Source organism: Rhopilema esculentum, chromosome 5, assembly GCF_057945365.1.
Source record: "Rhopilema esculentum isolate cy_ngs chromosome 5, ASM5794536v1, whole genome shotgun sequence".
Taxonomy (NCBI): Eukaryota; Metazoa; Cnidaria; class Scyphozoa; order Rhizostomeae; family Rhizostomatidae; genus Rhopilema; species Rhopilema esculentum.
Window position 1 is genome coordinate 10,269,407 of NC_142819.1, and position 24,739 is coordinate 10,294,145.

Here is a 24,739-nt window from a genome sequence, read left to right on the forward strand (position 1 = left end):
TTGGAATGCATCAAATGTGGAATGTTTAAAAAGCTAACGCTCACGAAGAAAACTTTAATTTCGAGTGACATGGCATTTCGTTCCTTCAAACTCAACCATACTCTCCAGAACTATCCAGTACAATTTTTCATTTTTCTTGTTAAAGAAAGGGTGCCAACTGTTGCAAGTTTTTCTACTTTTCACCTAAACGTGTGAATAGAAAATAAGGAAGTTCTCAAATGAATTGAAAAGCGAACGAATCAATGAAAATGGCATACCCATGAGGTGCAATTCAATGAAAGGATTCTCAGAGTGATAAAAATTACTGCTAAATTGTACAAAAAACAATTCCTCGGGCAAAGTACGTAGAAATATATCGCCCTTGAAATTCTCTTGTAGATTATTTGATGCCCATAAAATGACATAATCTCTCTTCTAAACTAATCTAACGAGTCGATTGAACGGGCGGGAACTTTCACTTCGGCCAAGTGGGTGGGAGGAACAACAAGTAAAACAAGGTGAAAGATCTGATCAAATGTTCTTCATTGTGGCGTCATCAAATTCGCATTTTACACGGGATGCGGTTTGTAGTTTCATATGCTTCTTGAATGCTTGTTCAGTCAACTTGGCAACGTTTATAACATCGTTCTTCTTGAATCTTTTTTCAAGTTAGGTTACACGTTGACGACTTATTTAGAATATAACATGTTTAACTTTGATAAAATGTCAATGTTATTGCGGCAATCTTGTTGCAGCCAATAAACAAGTATTTTTTCAGTGAGCATATTGTAATCAGACTTGAGGAAAGAAGAAGGAGGAGGAGAGGAAGTTAAATGCAACAGAAGCTAAGATAGTGCTCTAAAATCTTCGATGAACATTTACACAAACATTATCTAAATTAAACAATGACGAGGATTTCTCTTTCTAGGCATGCCAAGCAAATACTGCTATAAAATTCATATAGACTCTTTACGCTACGCAACCCTTACTTAACTACAGGGAAGATTGGACTACAGTATTTCTCTGTTACTAAGTGGCACAATCGCAACACCAAAGTCAACTCATTAATTCCTTAGCTTGAAAAACAGAAAAAGCATGGCCAGGAAAACTTTCTATAACGAGGAGGGGAGGAGGGGGGGGGATGGGGGATGGCTGTGTCTAAAATTTCAAAAAAAAAATTAGCTAAAACTTTATATAGAGTCAAAGGAAAAATGAAAGCAATAAGCTAAATTGACAATTGTCTTTGAATTTCAAATTGATTTCAAACAAAACCTACACCCGAGAAAACAATATTGCTCGATATCTTTTACCAAGATTCCGCTTTCTCTTACCAAGGGCTACCCTCCTTAGTTTTAAATGAAATGAAATGATAGCTTTTCAAAAATTATCAGTAGCTTTTCGTGTTGTTTACAAACCTAACTCTTCATAATATTCTATAAAAGATCTACCATTTTTTACTGTTCAAAGTTGATCGCTTAGACAAATTTAAGTATCAAAACCAACTCTAGCCTGCATTTAAACTAAGAAAACGATTATTTCTTATTAACTTTTATAGTACCAACTCTCTCTCTCTTCATCAGTGATTTCTAAATTTGTTCCCTCAATGACCGCCTCCGCAACTGTTCCTTCGCATTCAAGCTCTTTGGTTTTTTCAAGATCTGAAAAGAACAAGAACGTTTATTAGAATGGAGGTGTTCCCTGTTTGATTATCATGATCCAATTAATCAATCCTCGCTATCATAATCGTTTGAAGATTGCACGAAATAACGGAGGCATAGCATACTGAAGAATTTTTCGTCCACAAGATTGTAGAACTGCAAACAGCATAAAATTCAAGATGATGAAGAATTAATCGTGATGTTCGCATTATCGTGCAACTCAGATTTGCAATTTAAAACAGTCAATTTCTAAACACTATGTTGTACAAATTCAGGCTAAAATGTTTCACTTTATTCCTTAGGGTAAAATATTTCTGACATCATCTCTCTGAAAAATGGCGACAAACACCAAAGCCTCGTTTTACCCCTACCCTAGTGTAACGCCTCTTCTCTAGTGAGCAAGAATCAAATCAAGAGTTGCTAGATATCAAATACAGCTGACAGCTGAGAATGTAAACTTACTTAGATGTTTAAAGAAGAATGACGTCATTAGACTCCTTTGTAGATCTATAGCGTGGTCTTGGCTCATCGTTGCACTCATTCGAAACACAGTCAGTATCCATTTTGGTATGATCGAAGGAATGTCGCATTGGCTGTGGTGTCCAGTTCCCCTGATACAATGAACACAAAACCATATCAAGATGTGACTCCTGCAGGGAATAAGTCTTCCCGCGGGTGATTACGTGGGTATGAAATATACCTTATACAAGCTAACTAGAGCAGACTAAGTTAATTAATTTTTTCACTTTATTGCATCATTAGCATTTCGTAATTTGCACCAGATCTCAACGTTTATTGGTTGATGACAGGGTGGTTTCTCGGTCGGAGCGAAATAAATCTCCCAAATCGACAGCAACCTCCGGTGTAGATTCGTGCTTAAAAAACTATCTAAGCAAACTTGAAATAAGTAGACAAAAATTAAGGCAGAGAAAAGATCTTTCAAAACGAAAGAGCCTATGGTAACAAATAAAAACCGAGAAAAATGAATGTAATAAAGATGCCGTAAGGAAAATGAATTTTGAGGCTTACTTGATTGTCAGCATCTGCTTTTGTTCGTCTGTAGGAAACAAAATTCATTTCGTATTAACGTAAGGAAGTCTAATAATTAAAACTTTCCGAAAATTCAGGCTCTTCTACGCTTCGCCGGGTTGAAGCATAAGATACCTACCCAAGACCGGCAAAGAGTAACAGATCTTAGTAGAGCAGACCATCTAAAAGGCGAGACAGCTGTGAGCATTTTCTCTAAACATACATCTTTCAGTTTATCTGATATTTTCCCTTGGTCTAATGATCCATGCAGACAGCCTGCATGTTGGTAAATGGTTTGAAGAGATCGACACAACCAAACAGTATGCAGACAAAACATAAAAAGTTATACATAAAATCAGCAGGAATTTCCTACAAATTGCTCATTAGTAATCAACATCAGCAATAACAAAAATTACAGAATTAGTCCCACTCTGTATAACATGCATCAAGAATAATTGTTCTTGAAATACCTAGGTATACAAGAAGAAGCAAGAGGCAACAATTTAACAGTTTGAATTTCTCTATTGCGAAAAATGTTTGTTCAATAGTTAAACTGTTAAACTTCCTACCGTTTCCAATAATTTGACTTATTTTCTTTATATTTCCTTTCCAGTGGAATGTCTCCGAGTTTATAAACAGGACAGGCTGCTCTACTTTTCCATAAACATTTTTATCCAAAGGAAACATCCATGCATCAAGAATAACAGCGCAGCTAAAAAGCAAAGATATGGACTTCACTTGTGTGAAAGCAGATTATATCTCATAATAAATTCTGCTTCATATTTTCATTTAACTGGCAGCTTGCTGTGAGATTGTAAATATATAATTCCACAGAAGAGAAAGTGTTCAAGTTGAGTAAACAACATATCTATTGAACTTGCTCGTAGAGTTATGGCGTGTGTTAAAAAGAAAGTACAGAGGTTTATATAGAAGTAATATCCAGAAACTTATCATTAGGTAGAGACAGCGAATGGTGTTTCAATGATCTTTTGATAGCAACATGTTTGGTATATAGGGAAAAAAGCCTTTTCATAAAGAGATCGTTCGTACAAAAACGTCTTCCAGTTCATACAAAGAACTCGTTACAAGGGTAACTGAATAATGATTGGGACTCACTGAAAACGCTTGTCTTCTGCCAATGTCTTCAACGAGGTACATCCTCCAAACGAATGTCCAGCTATAGCAACCTTCTCGAAATCTAGTGAACCCTAGAAAATGACCAAAGGTAAAATTCAGTGACGTAGCCAGGGTGGTAAGATTGAGGGGAGGGCAAAGGCAAGTTGAGTGAGGGGAAAATGGTGATCCACATCCACTGGAACACCTGATAACGCCCTTTTCCAAGCAATTTTTTGCCATTGAGGGGGAGGGGAGGCAAGGCCCACATCCTCTTGCGTCCCCATCAGTATGCTTAAACTGGTTAAATTTATCTTCATTATAACAGACTGAGTGTAAGCACGCGAAGTCACACGAAAACATATGCAAGTATTCATAAGTCTCACCTGCAAAGAACTCAAATCAAACCCTGAATTTAGCACGTTTAGGTTCTCAGAATTTTGTCCTGTATTACTGTTCAGCATCGTTAATATAGAAAGTGCAGCAGACATCTCAAATGCACGCTGGGTTACCTGTAACAAAGCGAGCTTTAGTAACATGATGTCAGGCTCTCTAATGTTAGTACAAAAAGAAACAGCTCTAGTCTTGGTCAGTACATACATCCTGCAACTGCAGAAGTGATGACGATGGTTGTTAATGCTACATCAGTATCTATGAAATGTTGGGGTTTGATTGCTTCTTAAGATGAAAGAAAGTAGCAGTCGGGTCTGCTAGTTCAGAGGTTCAAAAGGTTTATATCGGTAGCAGTCAGGTCTGGTATATCAGAGGCTTTTCTGTCTGTCCATACGAAACCGACAGCCCCCAGACTAGACTTTAGCCATTCTCCGTTTATCTAACGGTCAATAAAGATAGCCTACAGCCCAACAAACAGCTCATCTATAGGTCAAAAAGTTTTCCAACAGGACCAAAAGGTTCATCAATAAGCAATAAGAATAATAGGCAAGCTTTTCACTTAATTTGAAGTAATACGCCCAAAATGTTGTCGATTGAAAAAATTTTGCCCAGTCTACGAAGGCTGTCTGAAAAACTTTACATGGCTGTGAAATGCAGTTCAGAATTTAGCTTCACGAAACAGAATCAGCATATTTGTTTAAGGCTTCTGAAAAGCTACTTGTAAATTACTTTGAAACTAATGAGTGATTGTGAAAACACATAAGGTCCCCATAATAGTTATTGTGGTAGTTGCCTAAAAGGTAACTGCTCTAAGGTAATTTCCCTCTTGTCCAACTCAAAGCAGTCTGAGAATAAGAGCATACCTGGCCATTTCTCAGTTTGAACTCATCTTCTCCCTTTATTAGTTTCCTAAATCGAACAGTCTTCTCTTCTTTATTGTCATCTATATAGTAGGTTGCAGACGCAGAGTGGTCTCTGAAACATGTTCAAGCTCTAAGTTAAAGTAAATTGAGACACAAAAGGACATTTTTTACATCTGCTGCATCAAGGCAGCTCTTGAACCCTTGAATAGAAAAACAATTGTAAATAAACTTATTTTTCCTCATTCAATCAATCAAAGAAACAGGGATGGACTTACCATGGGGTGTAGGAGGTGGAACAAATTTTTATGTTCTTGGGCAATGTTTACTCCTATTCGGTAAAAACATTTTTGGATGTCAGGAGTACAAAATAATGCAATAACTTTATTTATCTTCTTACCTTCTGCATCTTGTTGTTAGGGGCTGAATAATGTTGCTAAGGGGGTATTTTCATAAGGGTATATTTAAAAAAAGAAGGAACAGACTTCGAAATTGTTTAACTATAAACCAAGAGTATAGACGGGATTTACATGGCTCTATGATATCTAAACAATATGAAAAAGTTAAAGCCAAGAATTATCTCAATGCAAAGCAACGATAGGCTTAACAGGTCAAGAGATTTTCAGACCTTAACTAAAAGTTTTGACAAAGAAATTATGGAAACCTTCGTTTTCAAAATGTCTGTTAGTTTCAAATTTGGTATCATTGTGTGCCTTGAACATTCGGCTACTTGGATGTAAAATAATCAAAAAATGAATGTTTTTATCCAGAAAACGATTACCGTAACCTTAACATCAATAATTTTCCAGTCACCTGAAGGGTGAGGCACAAAAATCGAATCATTATCTAAGACTTCTTCAATCCTTGTAGCTTAAATTCACTATTACAAAGGATGATTCACTAAATGCCCCACACTATTACAATCATACACGCGTTGTGATTTCTGCTTGGCATACCTATGAAAAGCTAATTCATTTATAGGTTTTGTGGTAAAAATTAAAATAAATAAGAGAGGAAATATTGGCTTTAATTTCACAGAGGATTCATTTACAGAAATTAAAAGTAGAAAGCATTAAATATGAAAAATCATTTGCTTACCTATGTTCCACTGCAGCAACAAAAAAACCTTTGGAAGCGAGGTCTGAACAAAATGAGGAATAACAAGTTCTGTTTGCTCCCAAACCATGGCTGAAAATAACAACTGGAAACTTGTGACTTTTTTGGTTGTGACTATCATCTGTTATGTTCAGCAAAGGAGCATCTTCTAAAGCATGCATCTTGGCATCTCCTGATGTAAAACATAAAACAAGAATGCTGCATAAGAAGTATTTATGCATAGAAACCTTTATGCATGGCATACAAAACTGAGGTACACAACAGAGGAAGCAATTTGCACAAATCTTACAATGGTCTTAACTAATCAATGATTTTAAACAGGGTTTCTCTAACTACCTTAAATCCATCAAATAGCAACTTAGAACCGCCCTGTTCTAAACACAAAAAGCGTTCACAACTCTGCTTACACGGCATCAAGCACGCTACCGCGACCTAGACATGTGAACAGTTATTTTCATCAAAATCCTTTATATAAAAGGTGATACAAAAAGAAGGATTAGAAACAACATGGACCATTCCACTTGTGTTCAGCTGAGAGATCTCACTCAAGTTAGAAGAATTGGACAATGAATTAAAAGGCTTAAAAGATCTATATTAAAAAAGATAGAAAAGACAGCAGAACCCTAAAAGGCTTATTAGCAGAGAATTCCCCAATCCTCTTTTGTTTGGAGATGAATCATGCCCTTCTTCTAGACCATGCACTAGCTCCTGTTTCAGGGTCATTGCACATGTGCATTATCATTTGAAGCCCTGACGGGAAGTTCAAGAGTTGTTTGGTCACAGACAGAACAGCTGTGTGAATACTGTTATTAATGCACATGTTCCATGACCTTGCAACACTGATTGGTTAAGACAGTATTGTTTCGAATAACCTATGAAATAAATATAGATAGCTTGGCCTGGTTTTGATAACCAGATTTGATAACCAGAAGACCATTCTTTCAACCATCAGTCTTGCAACAACCACTTTTTTTAGGGCCCTGGTAGAAAACTAGACAAGAAGCAACCCCAAATCATGTACCATAGAAAAATATTGTAATCATGACAATACCCATCCTTGCCTCTCCTTAAAGAATATTCCTTTGGGAAGCACCACACCCGGGGCTAATTTGAGTACTAACCTTGCAAACCTTGCTAGTTTTTATGGTTACTTTGCCAACAAGTATGCCAAGCTAGCTTCATTATACTGGTTGCTTACATTAGATGTTGTTGTTGACCAGGGTCAGAAATTGCAGGGTAATGGGGGGAGGACAAGAACCCTACAGCTGTTGCTAATTGTCAGTTAAAACACAGTTTCAAGCAATTTGGTTTGGTAAATTTTATCCTTCGTCAGACAAAGTTGCTTGTTTTTCAGGTTTGCTCCCCCCAGACAAATGAATTTTTTAGGTTTTGCAGCCCTCTGTCTTTGACCAATCAACATCCATATCAGTTATGGTGCTTTAGTAATAAAAATCTGTTTCATAATATGTACCTAAACCGAAATCTAGGGACATTAGCACAAGGATGTGGAATGAAGAAGGGTCCAGAAATGGAGGAGTAATTGTAATGCTACGATTGTGATCAAATAAGAAATCTTTTTACTTTATTTCTTAATTCTACTAGCAGCTAGAACAAGTATGTAGCCAGGCCTGTGGAGAAGGGGTGGCAAACTCCCCAAACCTGTTGCAGGCAGATGTTCCAGCAATATTTCTTTTCAAGTTTTTGCTTAGCAGCAAAATTTTTTTGACCGCCAAGCACCATCTTAAGTCCTAAATGGATAATCAGAGACCGCAATAAACAATTTTCCTTCCGTCAGTAGTAGCTCGACTTGAATTGTCATGGCAATCTAATGATAATGAAGAAGAAAAGTCCCTAAAAAATTTAGAGACAAAGTTATCAGGGTGGCAAACAGCTAGTATTCTCTGTCTTGATCCAGGGAGGCATTGCCACATGTGCTGCCACCTGTGCTGCTACCCCTTGGCTACGAACCAGAGTTAGAAACCATACTAAAACAAGATAGCAATACAAAATCCTGAGATTTATTCACATTGTAAAGGTCTACTTATGTCAATGATGTTCTTGTCAGGTCAATAGAGCTTGTTCCATCAAGAAACAGAATATGAAAAGAGAAGAAAAATTGAGAGGTTTTAGTAAACTAATAGATGGATTGATGGGTTTCAGTTTTCAGTTCAGTTCAGTTCATTTCATTTTTGAAAATCCATACATACAAATCTTTTAAAATACAGCAACAGGTTACAAAAGATGAAATAAATTACATACAATGAGAGAAATAGAGAACAAGAAAAAAATATAGATGACTTTATAAAAACGAAGGAGATTTGCATGCAGGAAACTCTTAAAGGAGGAGCTCTCTCAAAAGATAGACTAATCAAGGAGAGAGCACCCCCTGTGGTAAAAATCTATTAAATTGGTATTTACACCACATGCTGCCGAGGAGGGAGCCATAGGACCAACGAGAACAACTGCCACACAACCTCCACTCCCTCAGAAAAGAAAATAACAAAGACTGCCCGACAGCCATCCCCATCCATCCCACACCCCCACACAGAGCAGCTTATAGTGACATCTTCATAGTCCTAAGAAGACATTACAAAAGATTCTATTGTTGGTATCTGGTGGAGAACAGATGGAATTTTAGTTTCCGGCGAAAATTTGTAACTGTAGTAGATTGTTTGATGACGTTGGGAATGTTGTTCCAGGATCTGCATATCTAACTGACGACGTTGCTAAAACGAGGAACAAGCGGAACAACCTAGTAACAAGCGGAACAACCCAGTAACAACCCAGTAACAAGCAGAACAACCCAGGAACAAGCAGAACAACCCAGTAACAAGCGGAAATGTGAATTAATTGTTTAGTAAAAAACAAATGAGGGCGTTTATAATCCAACTCTCTGAAGTTCGTGTGGGCTAGAACTATCAAGAGGCCGTCAATCATGTCTTCGTCTGTTTCGGAGGCTTTGTGATTTTGCCAACGATCGAATCTATCGATCCCCGATCGGGACGAAAAATAAATAGTGAAGCATGCCTAAAGGGGTATGGGGAATGCTCCCCCAGAAATTTTTGAAAATGGTGGCTGCTCTGGGGGCTATTTTGGTTGCTAAAATAGATATGCTGGGCAAACTGCTCTGGCGGCAGTGGCTAAGATAGAGGGCATCAGAGGGTGGCAACAAAACCCTGTAGAGCTAGACCGAGGGACAATTCACTCTTGAAAATTGCGTACAAGATTTTACCAAAACTTAAGGATTTCTAGGGATTTTCAGATAAAACAATAGGATTTTCATGAAAGGTGTACAAGATTTTCTTGGAGTGATTTGCCCCTCGAGCTAGACTCCTATTTTGTCGGAAAACCTCTGGTCTTCTGGAAATTTTCTATGTTTATCTACTTGCTATGTTTTATAGGAAAGAATTTAAAGCTAGATAAAAATAAGAATATCTGGATATGTCAAAATATTTATTTATTTCAGTTCTGATGTCGTTATATTTTGTGTACTTAGATATGATTGTATTTAGAGTGTATTATGGCTCTTCAACTAAGTTTATTTAGATAAATTAATTTTTTATGATGATGATGGAAACGCCAAGCATTGGTTGCGTGTTTGTCACCCTGCCATCAAAATTTCACGATATTGCGCCATTCAATCGCCTGGGGAGAAAAATGACATTGATGTGCCTACAAGAAAAATCATGCCCTGTCGTGGGATAAAAGTCGGAAAATCCAGGAACCAGGAAACTGATGGTTTGCCTAGAATCATTTTTACTGAGGCGGAAACCTCTTCTTTAATCCAAATTATAAGTTGTAAGAGGTTGCCCATTGTATTCCTTCCCATGCAGTACATTGTTATAAAGGAAACATACTACAGTAAGACAATTATTGGTGGGGCTTCAGAAACCCCCCCAAGCCCCCCGGCTCCGACGGGCCTGAAAAATGTGATTGCAACAGGGCTACATGTACAGATTTACACTATGGCATGCACATCTATTTGCAACAGTGTGTCTGTTGTGATCGAATGTATAGGCATGCTTTACTATTTATTTTTCGTCCCGATCCGGGGTCGATAGATTCTCTCTGTCCGTTGGCAAATTCACAAAGCCTCCGAAACAGACGAAGACATGATTGACGGCCTCTTGATAGTTCTAGCCCACACGAACTTCAGAGAGTTGGATTATAAACGCCCCCATGTGGTATTTACTAAACAATTAATTCACATTTCCGCTTGTTCCTGGGTTGTTCTGCTTGTTCCTTGGTTGTTCCGCTTGTTACTGGGTTGTTACTGGGTTGTTCCGCTTGTTACTGGGTTGTTCCGCTTGTTCCTCGTTTTAGCAACGTCGATCTAACTGATTTTAAACCATATTGCAGGGTATTTTCTTGAGTCATAAAAATATCACCTTTGGAGGCTTGTCTTGTATCATAGTGATGAACAGATGTCAAAGTTGCAAAAAAATTGTGATAAAGGACAGGAGAAATCATGTCCACAGATTCATAAACAAATGTAAGCAACTTTAACTCAAACAAATCATTCAGTTTAAGAATTTTCAAATCAGAGTTTTAGTAGAAAGCAACAGAATATTTGCAGATCGCAAGCTTTGCATCAACAAAGAAACTATTAATTTAGCTGTCAATGGATAGCTGACAAATGTATTTACCCATAAGCCAACGAGCAATCCTGCCAAGTATAAAAGTTGGCAAATGCACAAAGTCCAAAAAGCCATCTGCATAAAGGCCCTTTGGTATCCACTTTGCTCGTTCATGTGTATTTGCAGACTCCTTAGTAGTTGGGTAAAAAAACCGCATAAAGTAGCCTGGTATTTCTTTCGCATTTTCGCTGCCGAATTGCAAATTCTGTGCTACATCATCAGTGTTTAAATTGAAAGAACTCGTTGTCATTAAATCTGTACAGCCGACTTCATACTGGCCTTTGTTTGGAGGAATAAAATCCATGATTTGGTGGAGCCCTTTAAAAAAGGATAGCGATCGTGTGTACAGCAGGGCTCCAAATAAAATATTCTTACTTCCCGTGGCTCGTTGGAAACAGTACATTTAATTTACGAAATCCGATCGACTAGTTCCGCCAGCCGGGTTAAAGTCCAAAAAAATATTGTTGCCGCCATTTGTAAGCGTTATCCTTAGCCTCGTACTGAAAAGGGGGTGTGTACCTATTTTAATTTTTTCTCAATAAAGATGTCTGGTCAAAGAAGGCCTCAAAAATAATACTATCAACTTTTTAAAACGGCTATTCATATCAAGATGTCTAAGCAACAAACAAGTGAACTGATTATATGTCAATGTCAACACTAGACTTCTGCGAGGACTTCTGTGTCTCATTCAAGAAGCTCTACAAGAGGTTTGCAACCAAGTTTAGGATATGTCGCTGTCAACATGTCAGCCTACAAATTTCAAGTATTCTTTTGTCCAAGTCTGCATGTCAACTTTTCAATAATTTAAGCTTCAAATTTAACTTCAAAATTTCAGTATATTTCAACAGATAGTAGCATTTTGCAAACAAAGAAACTTTTTGCAAAATCTTTGGTTATGAGTCTTTTAAATAGATCTTGGCCCCCAACATCCCAACAGCCTATGTATGAGGGATAACTCGTGCAGCAATGCCAACAGATAGAACACTCATGCGTGAATCTGTTGCATAATTATCGCTTTCTTTGCTAGAGGGTAAATTCAATCAAGCATTCAAGAAGTTATAAAATCGAAATATAGTAACTCGTTCCAACTTAACTAAACCGTTTTCTGGTAATATTTTTTGACTAATGTTTAAAAGGAAATTATTCATGATGTTCATTCAGATTATAAAGCAAAAAGTAAACAATTCCCAGAACAAAGGTCATATGACGTCACACTTAAGAACTCGATTCCTCGAAATTAAACGGAAGCAACAACAACAGCTTCCACAATTCCGTTGCTGACATTATTGTATGTAATCATGTATAAGCTGAACTGTTGCGGTTTTGGTGTCATGACCCCTAATTGTGGTATGTATAGAGCAGCAATGCATCGAGTCCGTGGAAAGAAAACGAAAACTTCCGTTGAAAGAAATCAGAGGCACGATGAGAGACATATCTTACAGCTCGTTTGAAAATGTTGAAATTCCTACATGCTCCTTTTCTTCCGAAGAGTGCGCAGAAAAAGAGGTGCGATCCGAACCGAAACATGGCGATTTGTCAAGAGGTGTGTTGGTTTCGCGGTGGAAGAAATATGTTATTTTGGTCTGCCTGTCCGTGTACTGGTTCATATCGACCTGTTCTTTCTCCATGATTGCTCCATTCTATCCAAAGGAGGTATTTGTTTTTATTTTGTTATAATTTCATTTCAATCAACTGTTTTTGAAACATCACAGAAAGTTAAGACTTCGAGGGCATGATTAAAGAGGTTAGAGGCGTGCTTGCTGTTCTTGTGTTATTCTGAATGCTTGCATTGATTCTTTTTTAAATAGGTGTCAAAAGAGAACTGAACAGGGAGGTAAGGCCAAGGCAAAGTCATCAACCCACTATTATGGCATAGCATCATTATAGTCTTATAAATTTTTCAAGAGGAGGAGGTGTGGTCAAAATGTTTTCTGCGCACCCTAGGTTTGCAAGGTACTGTAGATAAGCCAACTTGTCAAATGGTAATGGTAAAAATCCCAAAAGTTACATTAAACAAATTTTTTTAATTAGTAGTCCTCACTACATTTTATCTCTTTCTTTAGAAGTTAGAGCATACAAGGCATAAAAATAGCTGAGTCAGTGATTAAGAAAACACATTCTAACTAGTCATTAACTTCAATAACTGTTAATAATAATTATTACATATTTTACATCAACAGGCAGAATCAAAAGGTGTAAGTTTGACTGCAACTGGCTTGGTTTTTGCTGTTTTTCCGCTGACTATGTTTATTGGTTCCCCAATTATGGGCATTTTGGTAGGCCATTTTTTATATCTTAAGTAGTAACTAGTGGCAGGTAAATAGAGATTTTTAAGCAATTATGGAAAAAATGTTTAATACTACATTTATTCGATTTTTAGCTGTGGTTTTTGCATCCATCATTTCAAACCAAGTATATCTGCACGTTTATGTGGTTGCAGCTTATAATCAAGGGCAGCTTTTAAACAAGGGTGGCTTTTAATCAAATAAATATGGCATTTAGCATCAGGTATATAGATATTTTCAAGCAATTATGATATAAAGTTTAATTGTGTATCCAGAAATGCCAAACAACCAGTTATGGTAGGGGTTTTAAAAGGAAATGCCGGAATAAACAAAGCTGGATCTTATCAAGACCCACATTGTGAACTGTTATCAGCCCACAAGAATTAGTGAATATCATTTAAATCATAATCATAAAAATATCATTTTAAACAAACACAAAGAGACTGGCATCCTTGAAAGGACCAAGTACCCCTATGACTTGGCACTGGTGTTTTTCTGATCAACCTTACACCTTTAGCAATTAAAATTCATCCAAGCATGAACAATTTTCTGTGGAGGAAACATTTTATCTTGCAAGATTGTTTGATGACTAACACATTTTTATTGAAAAATGTCTTTTTAAAATAGATTTTATCAACTCCAAGTCACAAGGTATTTTAAGGTTAGAAATTAATGCAATGTCATACTAGTTTGCATTTACACAATTTTTACGATCTGAATCATATCTCAGAAAATAATTTTTTTGGTCAGGTTTATTCTGAGCTGATAAGCTCAATTTTTTTCATCAAATGCTAAATTTTATGTTATTCTGTCTGGCTGTTTTCCTATATTTTCTTTTTATTTAGATACCAATCATTGGTCCCAAAAGAGTACTAATAATTGGTTTGATTCTGGAAGGTGGAACACAGATAATTTTTGGGTAACTTACGTTAAACAGTTAATTTAAATTTCATGTTAGCCCAGCCTAACCTCCTTATGAGTTAATTAAATTATCTAGAATGTTGTTTGTTTACATTTTCTACTAATTTTCAAAGTAAGGAAGATTGACTTCATATCTACTGTAAATCCTAGAATCCCCCCCCCCCCCGGTCTAAAAATCCCCCCCCCTGAATAAGCCCCCACCCTAGAATTACAAATTGTCAATAAGCCCCCCTCGAATAAGCCCCCACTGCTACCTTGAATTCTTTATTGAACTACTGCAAAAATTCATACTTTTTTTAATAATTAATTGAATGCTCATAAAGAAATTCCTACTAAAATAAACAAGGTCTTTTAATGTAAGCCACATATAAGCCCCCCTTAAAAAAGGCCCTCATCCAAAAATATCAAAAATAAGTAAGCCCCCAGGGGGCTAATTTGAGGATTTATGGTATTTGCACTTTTGGTCCTGTTCAGTTCCCACCATCACTGTTCCATAAAAAAGGAGTGACTGCAGAACAACATGCCCCCTTTTGTCCTTATAAATAGGCAATGGGGCACAACCAACAGTAATCAACATCTTTTTCTAAGCATATAAGCTGAATGTATTGTCATAGCTGTGAAAGTACTGTTTTTGTCAGCATTGCCAGTATCCTTTTCTGGAATAGCAAAGTGCACCCTTTTATAGGTCTGAAAATACTCACATGAGTTGTTTTCAATTGTGAATCAATTTTTTCTTATAAGAAGTAGATTAAGTGCTATGTATTTGATTAAATGACATAGCTTCTAATCAATAGGAGCCTTTTGTTAGTTATAGCGCAAAGCTTTCACTTTTCAATTCAATTCACCAAGATGTATCTTAAAATTTGCTTTTGTTCTTTTTCAGGTTTGTGCATCAAATGCCAAGAAAAGATGTTTTTCTTGCATTTAGTTTTGTTGTCAGAACCCTTAGTGCTGTTGGAGGATGTGCCACTTCTACAAGTTCGCTGGTGATGCTAACAAACACATTTGAAAGCAACATGTCTCCTGCAGTGGTATGTTCCATTTTGACAATGCTTGTTGCAAATAAAGATATTTTTTGAGCTGGCTTTCTTTCTGCTTTTTAGTTGTAAACCTTTAACATTCACTTTTAACTATAAATTCTGCTTCATTCAGGGAGTCCTAGAAGCATTTGGTGGTTTTGGAATGATGGCTGGTCCCCCTATTGGTGGCTTACTATATTATGTATGTTTTGTTTGTGGTTAAATTTTTGCTTTATTAAAGGCTGTCTTTCTTGCATGATCTGGTATTTGCAACTCATTATATAGCTTTGTGTAATGAAATAACTCTCAGGAAAAAATGTTCTTCATGCTGTAGCTTTTTTATCCAATTTTTATACTTATAAAATATTCTTTCAAAAATCTTTGCCTGTGGCCTCAAGCCCGTCTAAAGTTTTTTGTATCTGACATATGTTGTAATCTGTTACTCTTGATGCAACTGTAATCATAGTGCTGTTGTTAAACTTTAGTTTTATTTGCACATCAAGTCATCGTATCCAAATAAGCCTCATGATATTATCTAAATAAGCCTCACTCCATTATCAAAGTAAGCTTTATTAAATTATGCTTAAGGATTCTTATTGCGCCATCTGTTTTGTTATACTTTACTTAAAGAAGTGTTATATGCCATATGTCTCTGCTTTTTCTGGCCTGGAGCAAAAGTTTAAATGTAGCAGTCAAAATAGATTTGTAGCTAAAACTTGAAACATTCAGAATTTTAATTTGAATAATGGAATTTGAAGCATTTTGTGAAGTGCAAATGCCTCAATTTCAGGCAGGGGGTTTCAAGCTTCCATTTCTGGTTGTTGGTTGTATAGCTCTCTTTACATTGCTACCATTGTACTTCATTCTGCCTGCAATTAATGTTGGTAAGCTATTAAGAATTTCTTGCCCAGTCTCTCAATACTTTTCCTTTATAGTTCAATTAAAAATTGTTGAAATTGACTCTGGAAATTAGAATAATACAACATATGTTAATTGATGTGGGAAAGTTTTTGGTTTCATGCTTGTAAAAAGGGCTGTAATTAAAACTCATATGAGTGAGGGATTTTTGCATTAATGAAAAGAAATTGCATTGTTTACGCTATTCATATCTCAAGAACTAAATTATTAGGCAATTTAATGAATTGGAGAGATTGCAATTTGCATCAAGCATTTTTTGCCAGTTAATTTCTTAGTTATTGGCTTTATTTTGAAAATAAATAAATAACGTTTTCATCTGTTCTATATAAGGAAGGCAGTCTCAAGATGGCAGGAAGAAGTTCTTCAGAGCTGTCAAAATCCCAGCTATTCTTCTGATAGGTGATTTACTTCAACGTTGCTACATTTACTTAGTTTTTGGAAAGATTTTATCATTTTGAAGACTTTCGCGAACAAGAAATATTCTAGTTATATTATGTGTAATGAGTCAGCTTTAGTCCGCTAATGGTAAAAGTTGAATGTCAATCTGCATTTGAACGATTCTTGGCAATGCTGTACTTTGCCCAGCTAAGGAAACCTTTCTTCGAAATAAGAAAAGTTTGATAGGCATCATGGGGACTTGTGCACTCGAGGAGGTTTCATGCGCCAGAGGTGCTTTAGGGAAGGTATCGTGCACTATGAACGATTTAATCCTTCAGAGCAGGTATTTGCACTAAAGGTGGTTTGGTCACTCAGGTAGGTTTCGTGCACTTGTGGAGGTTTCGTGCACCAGGATAGGTTTAATGCACTAGGGGAAGTTTTGTGCTTTAGGGAAGATTTACTGTTCTTGGGAAGGCTCCATGCCCTATGCAAGGCTTCGTCCAGAAAATAAGGTTTTGTTTGCTAAAGAAGGTTTCATGTACCAGGTACAATAGAAGATTTTGTGATCTACGCAACCTTTCGTGCATCAGAATATTGTTAGAGTTGCGACGATTCAATAGTTTGCAGTCAAAAACCAGCAGCATTAATTGACATGCTGTTTGAAAGTGAGGTATGCTGTGGTACCTCAACAAATATTGCCTAGAATAAGTTCTTGCTGGTATTAATGAGTATTTCTAGTGAGCCGGAAAATGTTGTTCTTTTTGTTGAATTATTGAACTCTTTTCAGCAACGTTAGTGGCTGTCAGTGGAATGTGTTTGAGTTTTCTGGACCCAACTCTGCAGAAGCATTTAGTAAGCTCTGTAAGTACGATTGCTACTAACTTTTGCCTATTTGTAAAGTCCTGCAAAAACCCCTCATTTGATGCAAGCATCAAGACTATACAGTCCACCATTAATTCTCCTTTTTTATAGTAGCGAATGTGTGTTAAGTTTGTTAGATATCTAAAGGAATGTTGCCATGTTTTATTGTGAGCATGATCTATAGGAATGTTGCCATGTTTCAAATGAGTTTATATTTGCTGTGTATGTAGAATGTGTTTCGATGTCTTTTGTCTGTGTTTTGTTCCTTCTAGTTGGAATTGCAAAAAAAAGCGGTTTTGGCTGCATAGTTTTATTAGGTAGTTTATTAGCAAACTGCCACAGGAATCTTGTTTTTGACCGCTTACACAAATGGTTTACCAAATGCTTCATTCAGGTTTTGGTTAAGGCATCGGGGCTTGAAATGCGTATTTTCCGTTGTGATGTTATAAAACTTTATTTCATATGATGTCATTGATCTACTATATTTCAAAATTCCATTATTCTAAATTTTAAATTATAGGCTCTGTATTTAATTGGCAATTTAATTTATTTGTTTAATATAGTTGAAGAATATTAGGTTTTATTATTTAGGCTGCCATAGTCTTCTGAAAAGATATTGATTTTTAGTTCCAGTTAAGCACCTTACAAGTCGGATTCGTTTTCCTCGTCGGCTCTGGAGTTTACGCAGTCACGGCGCCTGGTCTGGGTATTCTTGCCGATAAAACGGTAATTTTTTTGTATCTCTGATTACAGATAGTTTAATTTGTTTAAAGAATGCTTTATATTTGTAAAATCAAAATCATCTATGTATACGTTAGTACAATATTTTGTTCATTTATGTGGGATTTTAGTCTTAGGAACATTTCTATTCTTCGTTTTTAGTTTTAGAATAATTCTTGGCCGGTTAGTGGATCATCAAAGGTTGACAAAAAAGATAGTAAGAGATAAATAGCATTTGTCTTTGAATGCAAGAAGAACAAGCAGTTTGTATGGAAACAAAGATTTAAACCATGTGCCCTCATCTAAAACGACGGATGAACATAATTATATTTTAAATCTAAAACAGATTCGGACGATAAATCTCACAGAAAAAATGTTACCCAAAACAATGGCTGTTCGAAATCTGATGACATTTAGGAAATTTTTGTCCGAAAGTTTTGAAATCTTAAAAAATAGAAAGATGCAAAAATATGAGGAGATCACCTGTTTCTTTGAAGAATTAGGAAATTACTTGTTCACCAGAAAATTGGCCACTGGTGTATTGCTGTGCCTCAATTAGAATATAATTTTTTGTTGATGCAAAATTCTTTGAGGAATTGTTTTTATTGAATCGACGTTATTCTCGTTACTTCGCATGCAAGTGACATTAAAAACTCTTGTTGCTGTTTCGCAGGATACGAGGTATTCTATTTGCAGTGGTGCAGTTATCTGTGGTTTGACGTTTCCATTGCTTGGGCCTCCACCAGTCATACCAATAATACCTAGGTGAGAGAAACGTCATACTTTTACGTAACAGTAGCTCTGCAAGACCCGTGTAGGTGGCTAGGCCAATCACCAATTCAGTGGCGTAGCCACCCATAAAAACGTAACAACTATGAAACAGACTTCCCATTCTTGTTTAGAATTCCTTTCTATGAGTTAGGCTCTTTATTATACCATGATTGATTTTTTTTCGAAATCACGAGATGCAAGCAATCGAGATATTTTAAGGCAATAGGTTTTGCAAGAATTGGAATATTCGAAGTGCCCTTCAGTACTCGTGTATCCCCGCTTCAAAAAAACTGCATAGAATTACAGAATTACTCCTCTGCAGCTTCACATTTCTACATTTCATTTCATTTTGAGCTTTGTTCACGGTAGCACTTGTAGCTATGAATAGCTACTTTTCAGGGGGATTGTGGAAAAAGCCTATTACAATTATTACAGTGAAATAAACCTTTTGAATCGCAAAGTTTGAAGATAGCAAGGAAATGATAGATAACATGGAGTCTGACGAGTGTCGGACAAAAAGTACTTCTGAATTCTGAATTATAGGTATCCGCTTTGGTCCACAAATTGAAAAAATCTTTTGGAGAATTGGCGCTAGACGACTTATTGATTTGAAGACAAGTATGGACTTAGGATGTTGGATAAATGAAAAGATAAATGGTCATCAGTAGTATAAGCATACATATTCGAATATTGATACAGTATATATGTTGATTTGTGCTAGAGGATATAGGCAGCGGCGGTCTGGTATCCTAACTGCAGTGTGGCTCTGAAGCCGTAAGGGCCCGGATGAGGGTGAGGTTGAGTGACCAAACCCACTGAAGAAACAGCCACTTAAGTTGTCTGTCGAATGATTTGCTGGTAGTATTTGTAATCAGTTTTAGGAGGTACTACGAATAATTAACTGATATGATTAAGTGACAAAACATTTTGCAGAGATAACTTGGGGGAATTTCGTGAAAAAAGAACTGTAAACTGCATAATACTATAAGACAAACAGTCTTTCTGTATTATCAACGTGTATTTAATTTATCACGTAAGCGTCGAAAACGATGTGGATTCAGAAGGTATTTGTTATTTGAAAGATGCACAAAACGCCGAGGAGCGACCAATTCAGATACTTCATGCTGTATAGCACAGCACAAATACAGGGAATATATAAAACGATGAGATGCAAGGCAGGGGTAAGATAGGGATGTATGTTAGGCCCATGATTGTTGAATCGTCTAACGAACGGGATTTAAGTGCTCATTACGTGGCTTAAAGACGGTACTGATATTCATCTCATTTTGTTATGATATTTTGTTATGTTCGGTGGCTCGTTGTGCGATCTGCAGTGACCCTCGATCTCACTGAATTTATTATTGATATTGATATCAAAATAACCATTAACATTTGTTATTATTTAAGTGATTTTTCTATTTGTTGTGGAACTTCAGTAGATATTTTAGGTGAAAGAGAGAATAAAATTTATTAGAAATTATAAACATGCTTCTTCTTAAAGTGGAAAAGGCCCGTCATCAGTTACTTCTAAGGCAAAGGGCCCGGGTGGCGATCGCCATTTTGCCACCCGGGTCAAACCGTGCCAGGAGATAGGCCATGATATATTGGTACGAATGGTTAGGTGCTGTTCAGAAACTAAGAGCATTGAGAAATTACTTGGGAATTGACGTATTTTTTATTGCAGTGCTTTGTGGTTGAATTGCGTGGCGTTGGCTTTGGCCGGCTTTGGATTGGCGCTTCTTCTGGTTCCTGCTCTAGCCGATATGAATGCTTCTGCAAAGCAAGTATTCGTCGTTTTTATCTTTCAGCCACTATGCTTAGCAAAGATAATCATGTCTACATTACGATTAAAGAGCTTTAAGACAATCATTAAAGCACATGTTGACGAATGTTGTTTATGCTGTTGTTGCTGTTTTTGTTGTAGCTGTTGTTATAATATTATTCTAATTCAATTTAACACAACAGTTAGCAATATATACAAGTGTGTTTATATATAAATACAAAAAAATTGAAGCTCTGGTTTGCTTCTTTGCAGGTTTCTTTCCCCCCAAATCATAACTTTTTCCTAATGCATGGCTTAGCTAATGCCGTTCTGCAGAAAAGCTGAATTCTGTTTGAAAACAGAAACAAAGGTTGAATATAACTTTGAATGAAATTTATGGATCGATTTTTTTTCAGTCGACATGGATTGGAGTCAGATCTGTCCACACAAAGTGTATTGGCATCCATCTTTAATTCAATGTTAAACATAGGGTAATCATTCTATTGAGTTTGTAGAAATGTCCTTCTTCGTGTGTCCTCTTTAAGATTTACTTTTTCATATTACTGCTTCTAAATAGAACTTTGTAACTAGATTTTACCTTATTTATGATATTTTCTGGGCAGTCTTTGTACGTCTAATTATCATCTATTGGATCTATAAACAATATTTTGAAGAAGGCCGCAGTGCCAGGATTGAAAATTGAAAACGGATGAAAACACCAATTGCCAGCTTTTTTCATCCACGTGCCTCAGAGTGTGATAGTCTTCTAATGTTTAGAAAGTTTTTTAATAGATGCGAGTCGACGTATACCTACGAGTGACTCTTGTACGTAGCAAAAACATTTTGAATTTTGCGTTCTCTTTAAAATCGGTTTTGGTCTTTGCTTATCATGCCGCTTTTCAAGATCAACTCTATTTTTATCGTCGTCAAATCGTCACGTACAGACTATATATAATCTGACTAGTGATTTTAGTCAAAAATGATTGGCAGAAAATTGTGTTGCCTTGACATTTCCTTTGCCATAGGTTTGCTCAATTCAATTTTATTCTTTTTGAGTCATCCAGTTTAATAGTAAACCTTGCTACCTAGATTTTTCCTAAGAGTATCAATTTCTGTCAAATTTTATCACTAACGATGATCATTTATTCATTTTGTCCTCAAAAATTTAATTATTAGTTCTAAACTTTTCTTCGTTACAAGTTACTTTCTCTTTCAGCGCCATTGCAGGAGCGTCACTGGGAGGAGTGCTTGCGGAATACCTTAGTTTCGCCTGGGCCACATCGGTAAAATATTTCAGCAAAAAAACGTTTTCCTAAGAAAATTACAGAATAAAATACAATCAAATCAAAAATGCACTCAAAAGCCAAACTAAGTGTGAGGTACATTGTGTTATTTATAACGTGAATGGAAGTTCGAATGCTAATCAAGAGTAGCACTTACAGTAGATGTTTATACATTGTACAGCTTATTAAGAAAACACTACTAACCAAAGTAGTTCGAAGTGCGAAAAAAACGATTGCTGAGATTAATTTACATCATAAAGTAACTTTGCTTTACTTTTCGACAAAAATCCATTGCCAAACTCAAGACCACACCCAAAAAGCCAATAATCCTACTGGAACCAATCGGCCATTGAACTCCAACAAACATCATGACCAACTACACCCCGGCAATCAAAAGGCACGTCAACCCCCCCTCCCCCTCCAGTGAAGGTCAATTCTTAATTGTCGCACAGGCCCCAGGTGAACCCCACATCCCATTGAAAGGAGTGTTATTTGTGCGGACTCTGTCATAACCATTGAACGCGTAACTTCCTTACAAAGTACTTTAGACGCGTCGTTTTAACATTTGTTGCTTAAAGCGTTTGGGTTATATCAAAGCTGGAAAAATTTCACATCTAGTCCTTCCGCTTTTTATGGTAATGTTTTATCCCCCCGAGTTTGGTAATCCTGTTTCCTTTAAAAACCTAGCTATTGTCAAAAACAACTTTGACCTCTCTTGACTCCCATCAACACCGTTCCCTCCCTAACATTACATTTTACGGAATGAAAATCACTCGCTATGTTGATGTATTTCATTAATCTTTGTCTTAATGCAACAAAATGATTTTTCAGTCTCATTTTTCTTTCAGATATTTGGACTTTCTTTGTGTTTAGTGGTATGTTTCCTTTCGAAATTTTCTCAGCCAATCTTATTGACCTTAGATGATAACATGGCAAAGCTGTCTAACTACAAGAGGAACTTGATTTTGCCCATTGTTGCTCAATGATTAATTTAGCGTTACAGCTTTATCCATACAACGTAAAGTTATAAAATTTTATTGTGTTATTTCTCATTTGTTGATGTAAAGATCAAAATGCATTGCATATTAATGAATTGATTTTTTCACTTTAAAGGGTTTACTAGCTTTTGGATTTACCGTTTGTGAAAGACGAAGCTCCAAGTATACAAGGTTTGTAAAATCATCATGCTGAACATCATGCTGAACATGACATGACATGACATGACATGACATGACATGACATGACATGACATGACATGACATGACATGACATGACATGACATGACATGACATGACATGACATGACATGACATGACATGACATAACATAACATAACATAACTTTTATCTCTGGTGGCTTGTTTTTTTAAAACAGTTCTGTGAGAACTTCGTCTAAGTTATGCTTTGCTAATCATTGACGAAATAAACCAAAACATGTCGTTTTTTATTTAGACACAATGAATTTTGTATTTAATGTATGTAGCTCGGGTTTAATTCTAAGCATCCCTTTTTAGCACCGTTAATGAAAACGGCGCTCGTTGTTAGTAAATCAAATATTTTCTCAATTTGAATAACATTTTGATTTTTTGATTTTATGTAATGCTGTTTGGAACATGTGAATACAAGAAGTCTCGACAGTAATCAGTTTAATTGTTAAACTGCTTAACACAACACTGACCATTTCATTGTTTGCTGTAGAAAGCCTGTAGTTTTTCACTGAAGTTAAGCATCGATTTTTGTTGCTTCATAGATACATAACCACATAAGCCCAAGAAAGAAAGAAGCAATGCATCTTTAGACAAGAAAGCCATGTTCCCGTTTCGTTGCAGAATGCCTGAATATTTTATTGCAACTACAGAAGATGATAATTAGGCCTAAATAGTAACAAACTGAAATTGAATTATATTTATAAAGCAATATTCGTGTGAGAAATTAACCAATTTACAAATAGTTATTAATGCTACCGTGTTCAGAAATGAATACTCAATTAAGGTGAATGTTCATGTGTCCATCGAAAAAAAAGAAAACCAAACGTTAAGTCGATACACCTTACGAAACTAACTTTCTATACAGAAAAACCCCTTGCCTTAAACGGCTAATCGCCTTTCCGCTTAAACAGCTTGTTTATATTCCTAGCCTTAATCTTTTGTTTCTACCTTGCATGCAATGTTAAGTTTTAGAATGCCGAGCAATTACAGTTATCAAGCAACGCTCAGGTCCCTTCAATCTGTGGTACCTACGCCTTGAAGACAAGCGAGCTGGCGAGCCACTTAACAAACGGGTATTAGTTTATAGACAGTAGGGGCGCTTAATGTATCTTTGCTTTCTCAAGGTTGGTTTCTGATTAATTCGCTCTGATTGTGAGTATGAGCACATGGATGTTTTAGCATGCTCTAGGTTTAACCTCTAGGCTTTCAGTGCGAATTTTATATGACTCTCTGAGGACGTACGCCGATTTGGTGATTACGATTTGCTTTCGCTGAAAAGGCGCCTTTTACCCTCCCTAGTCGGAAAATATCATTAACAGCAATAACAGAAATACTTTCGCTTGCTCAAATAAACTGCTACAGACTTTGTTTAACTCAAAAATCACCAACATAGTTTTCAGATTAATTGGTAATATGACACTTGCTTTCTTAAGTCTGTCCCCGTCGTGCGATATTTCTTGTTGAGCTGTGATCGCGTCGTGGCATTGATTCGTAATGTTAACTTTGGCGGCACCCCCCTCGCTGCCTTTCATATGGGAGTATCCCCCAGATTACAAAGCTGACGAGATACATCATAGAACTGATTTAACCTTCCAGCGGCTATTGCAATTAATAACAATAAATGTTACGGACCGTTTGAAAGTGTCCGAAGTAATACATCGTCTGCCTATCACAGATAGAGACGTTATTTATATACATGTATTAAGCAGAGTGATAATATTTACCAAATAATAAAGCTAAACCCATATGCTATAATTTGCTGAATTTTTGTTTGACATGATTGTGTTTTCTACAATGCCAGGGTTATGGAGGGTTTAGGGGCATTTGCAA

The 24,739-nt window shown here is 36.4% G+C and overlaps 2 protein-coding genes across 4 annotated transcripts; one reads left to right on the top strand and one right to left on the bottom strand.

Moving 5' to 3' along the window:
• Window positions 1-507: 507 nt before the first annotated feature.
• On the bottom strand, window positions 508-11,288 carry LOC135689521 (platelet-activating factor acetylhydrolase). Its single transcript, XM_065206772.2, has 9 exons — window positions 10,795-11,288; window positions 6,131-6,320; window positions 5,036-5,147; window positions 4,166-4,291; window positions 3,783-3,874; window positions 3,236-3,378; window positions 2,667-2,694; window positions 2,100-2,248; window positions 508-1,637 (listed from the first exon to the last, which is right to left on the bottom strand). Exons 1-9 carry the CDS (start codon window positions 11,186-11,188, stop codon window positions 1,522-1,524), a joined length of 1,350 nt encoding a protein of 449 aa, XP_065062844.2. The 5' UTR covers window positions 11,189-11,288; the 3' UTR covers window positions 508-1,521.
• A 505-nt stretch (window positions 11,289-11,793) lies between these two features.
• On the top strand, window positions 11,794-24,664 carry LOC135689520 (MFS-type transporter SLC18B1). Of its 3 annotated transcripts, XM_065206770.2 has the most exons (16): window positions 11,799-12,438; window positions 12,966-13,061; window positions 13,916-13,989; window positions 14,875-15,022; window positions 15,144-15,212; window positions 15,801-15,894; window positions 16,259-16,327; window positions 17,094-17,167; window positions 17,795-17,893; window positions 18,561-18,652; window positions 20,343-20,438; window positions 20,837-20,911; window positions 21,637-21,703; window positions 22,552-22,578; window positions 22,817-22,872; window positions 23,452-24,664. In XM_065206770.2, exons 1-16 carry the CDS (start codon window positions 12,208-12,210, stop codon window positions 23,465-23,467), a joined length of 1,383 nt encoding a protein of 460 aa, XP_065062842.2. In that variant the 5' UTR covers window positions 11,799-12,207; the 3' UTR covers window positions 23,468-24,664. The 3 variants fall into 3 exon arrangements, 2 of the variants coding, with proteins under 2 accessions (XP_065062843.2, XP_065062842.2); XR_010516526.2 differs by lacking the exon at window positions 23,452-24,664 and having other exon boundaries at window positions 11,794-12,438; window positions 20,343-20,442; window positions 22,817-22,862; XM_065206771.2 differs by lacking the exons at window positions 22,552-22,578; window positions 22,817-22,872; window positions 23,452-24,664 and having other exon boundaries at window positions 11,794-12,438; window positions 20,343-20,442; window positions 21,637-22,545.
• Window positions 24,665-24,739: the final 75 nt, after the last annotated feature.

What these genes read in the sequence shown, in the direction of transcription:
- LOC135689521 (XM_065206772.2), bottom strand. Translation starts at nt 11,188, where the DNA reads ATGTACTGTTTCCAACGAGCCACGGGAAGTAAGAATATTTTATTTGGA. An exon ending in GATTGCTCGTTGGCTTATGG is followed by an intron (nt 6,321 to 10,794) that starts GTAAATACATTT and finishes GTTTTACATCAG; the next exon opens with GAGATGCCAAGATGCATGCT. An exon ending in GTTGCTGCAGTGGAACATAG is followed by an intron (nt 5,148 to 6,130) that starts GTAAGCAAATGA and finishes AACATGTTTCAG; the next exon opens with AGACCACTCTGCGTCTGCAA.
- LOC135689520 (XM_065206770.2), top strand. Translation starts at nt 12,208, where the DNA reads ATGAGAGACATATCTTACAGCTCGTTTGAAAATGTTGAAATTCCTACA. An exon ending in TTGGTGGCTTACTATATTAT is followed by an intron (nt 15,213 to 15,800) that starts GTATGTTTTGTT and finishes CCTCAATTTCAG; the next exon opens with GCAGGGGGTTTCAAGCTTCC. An exon ending in TCTGCCTGCAATTAATGTTG is followed by an intron (nt 15,895 to 16,258) that starts GTAAGCTATTAA and finishes GTTCTATATAAG; the next exon opens with GAAGGCAGTCTCAAGATGGC.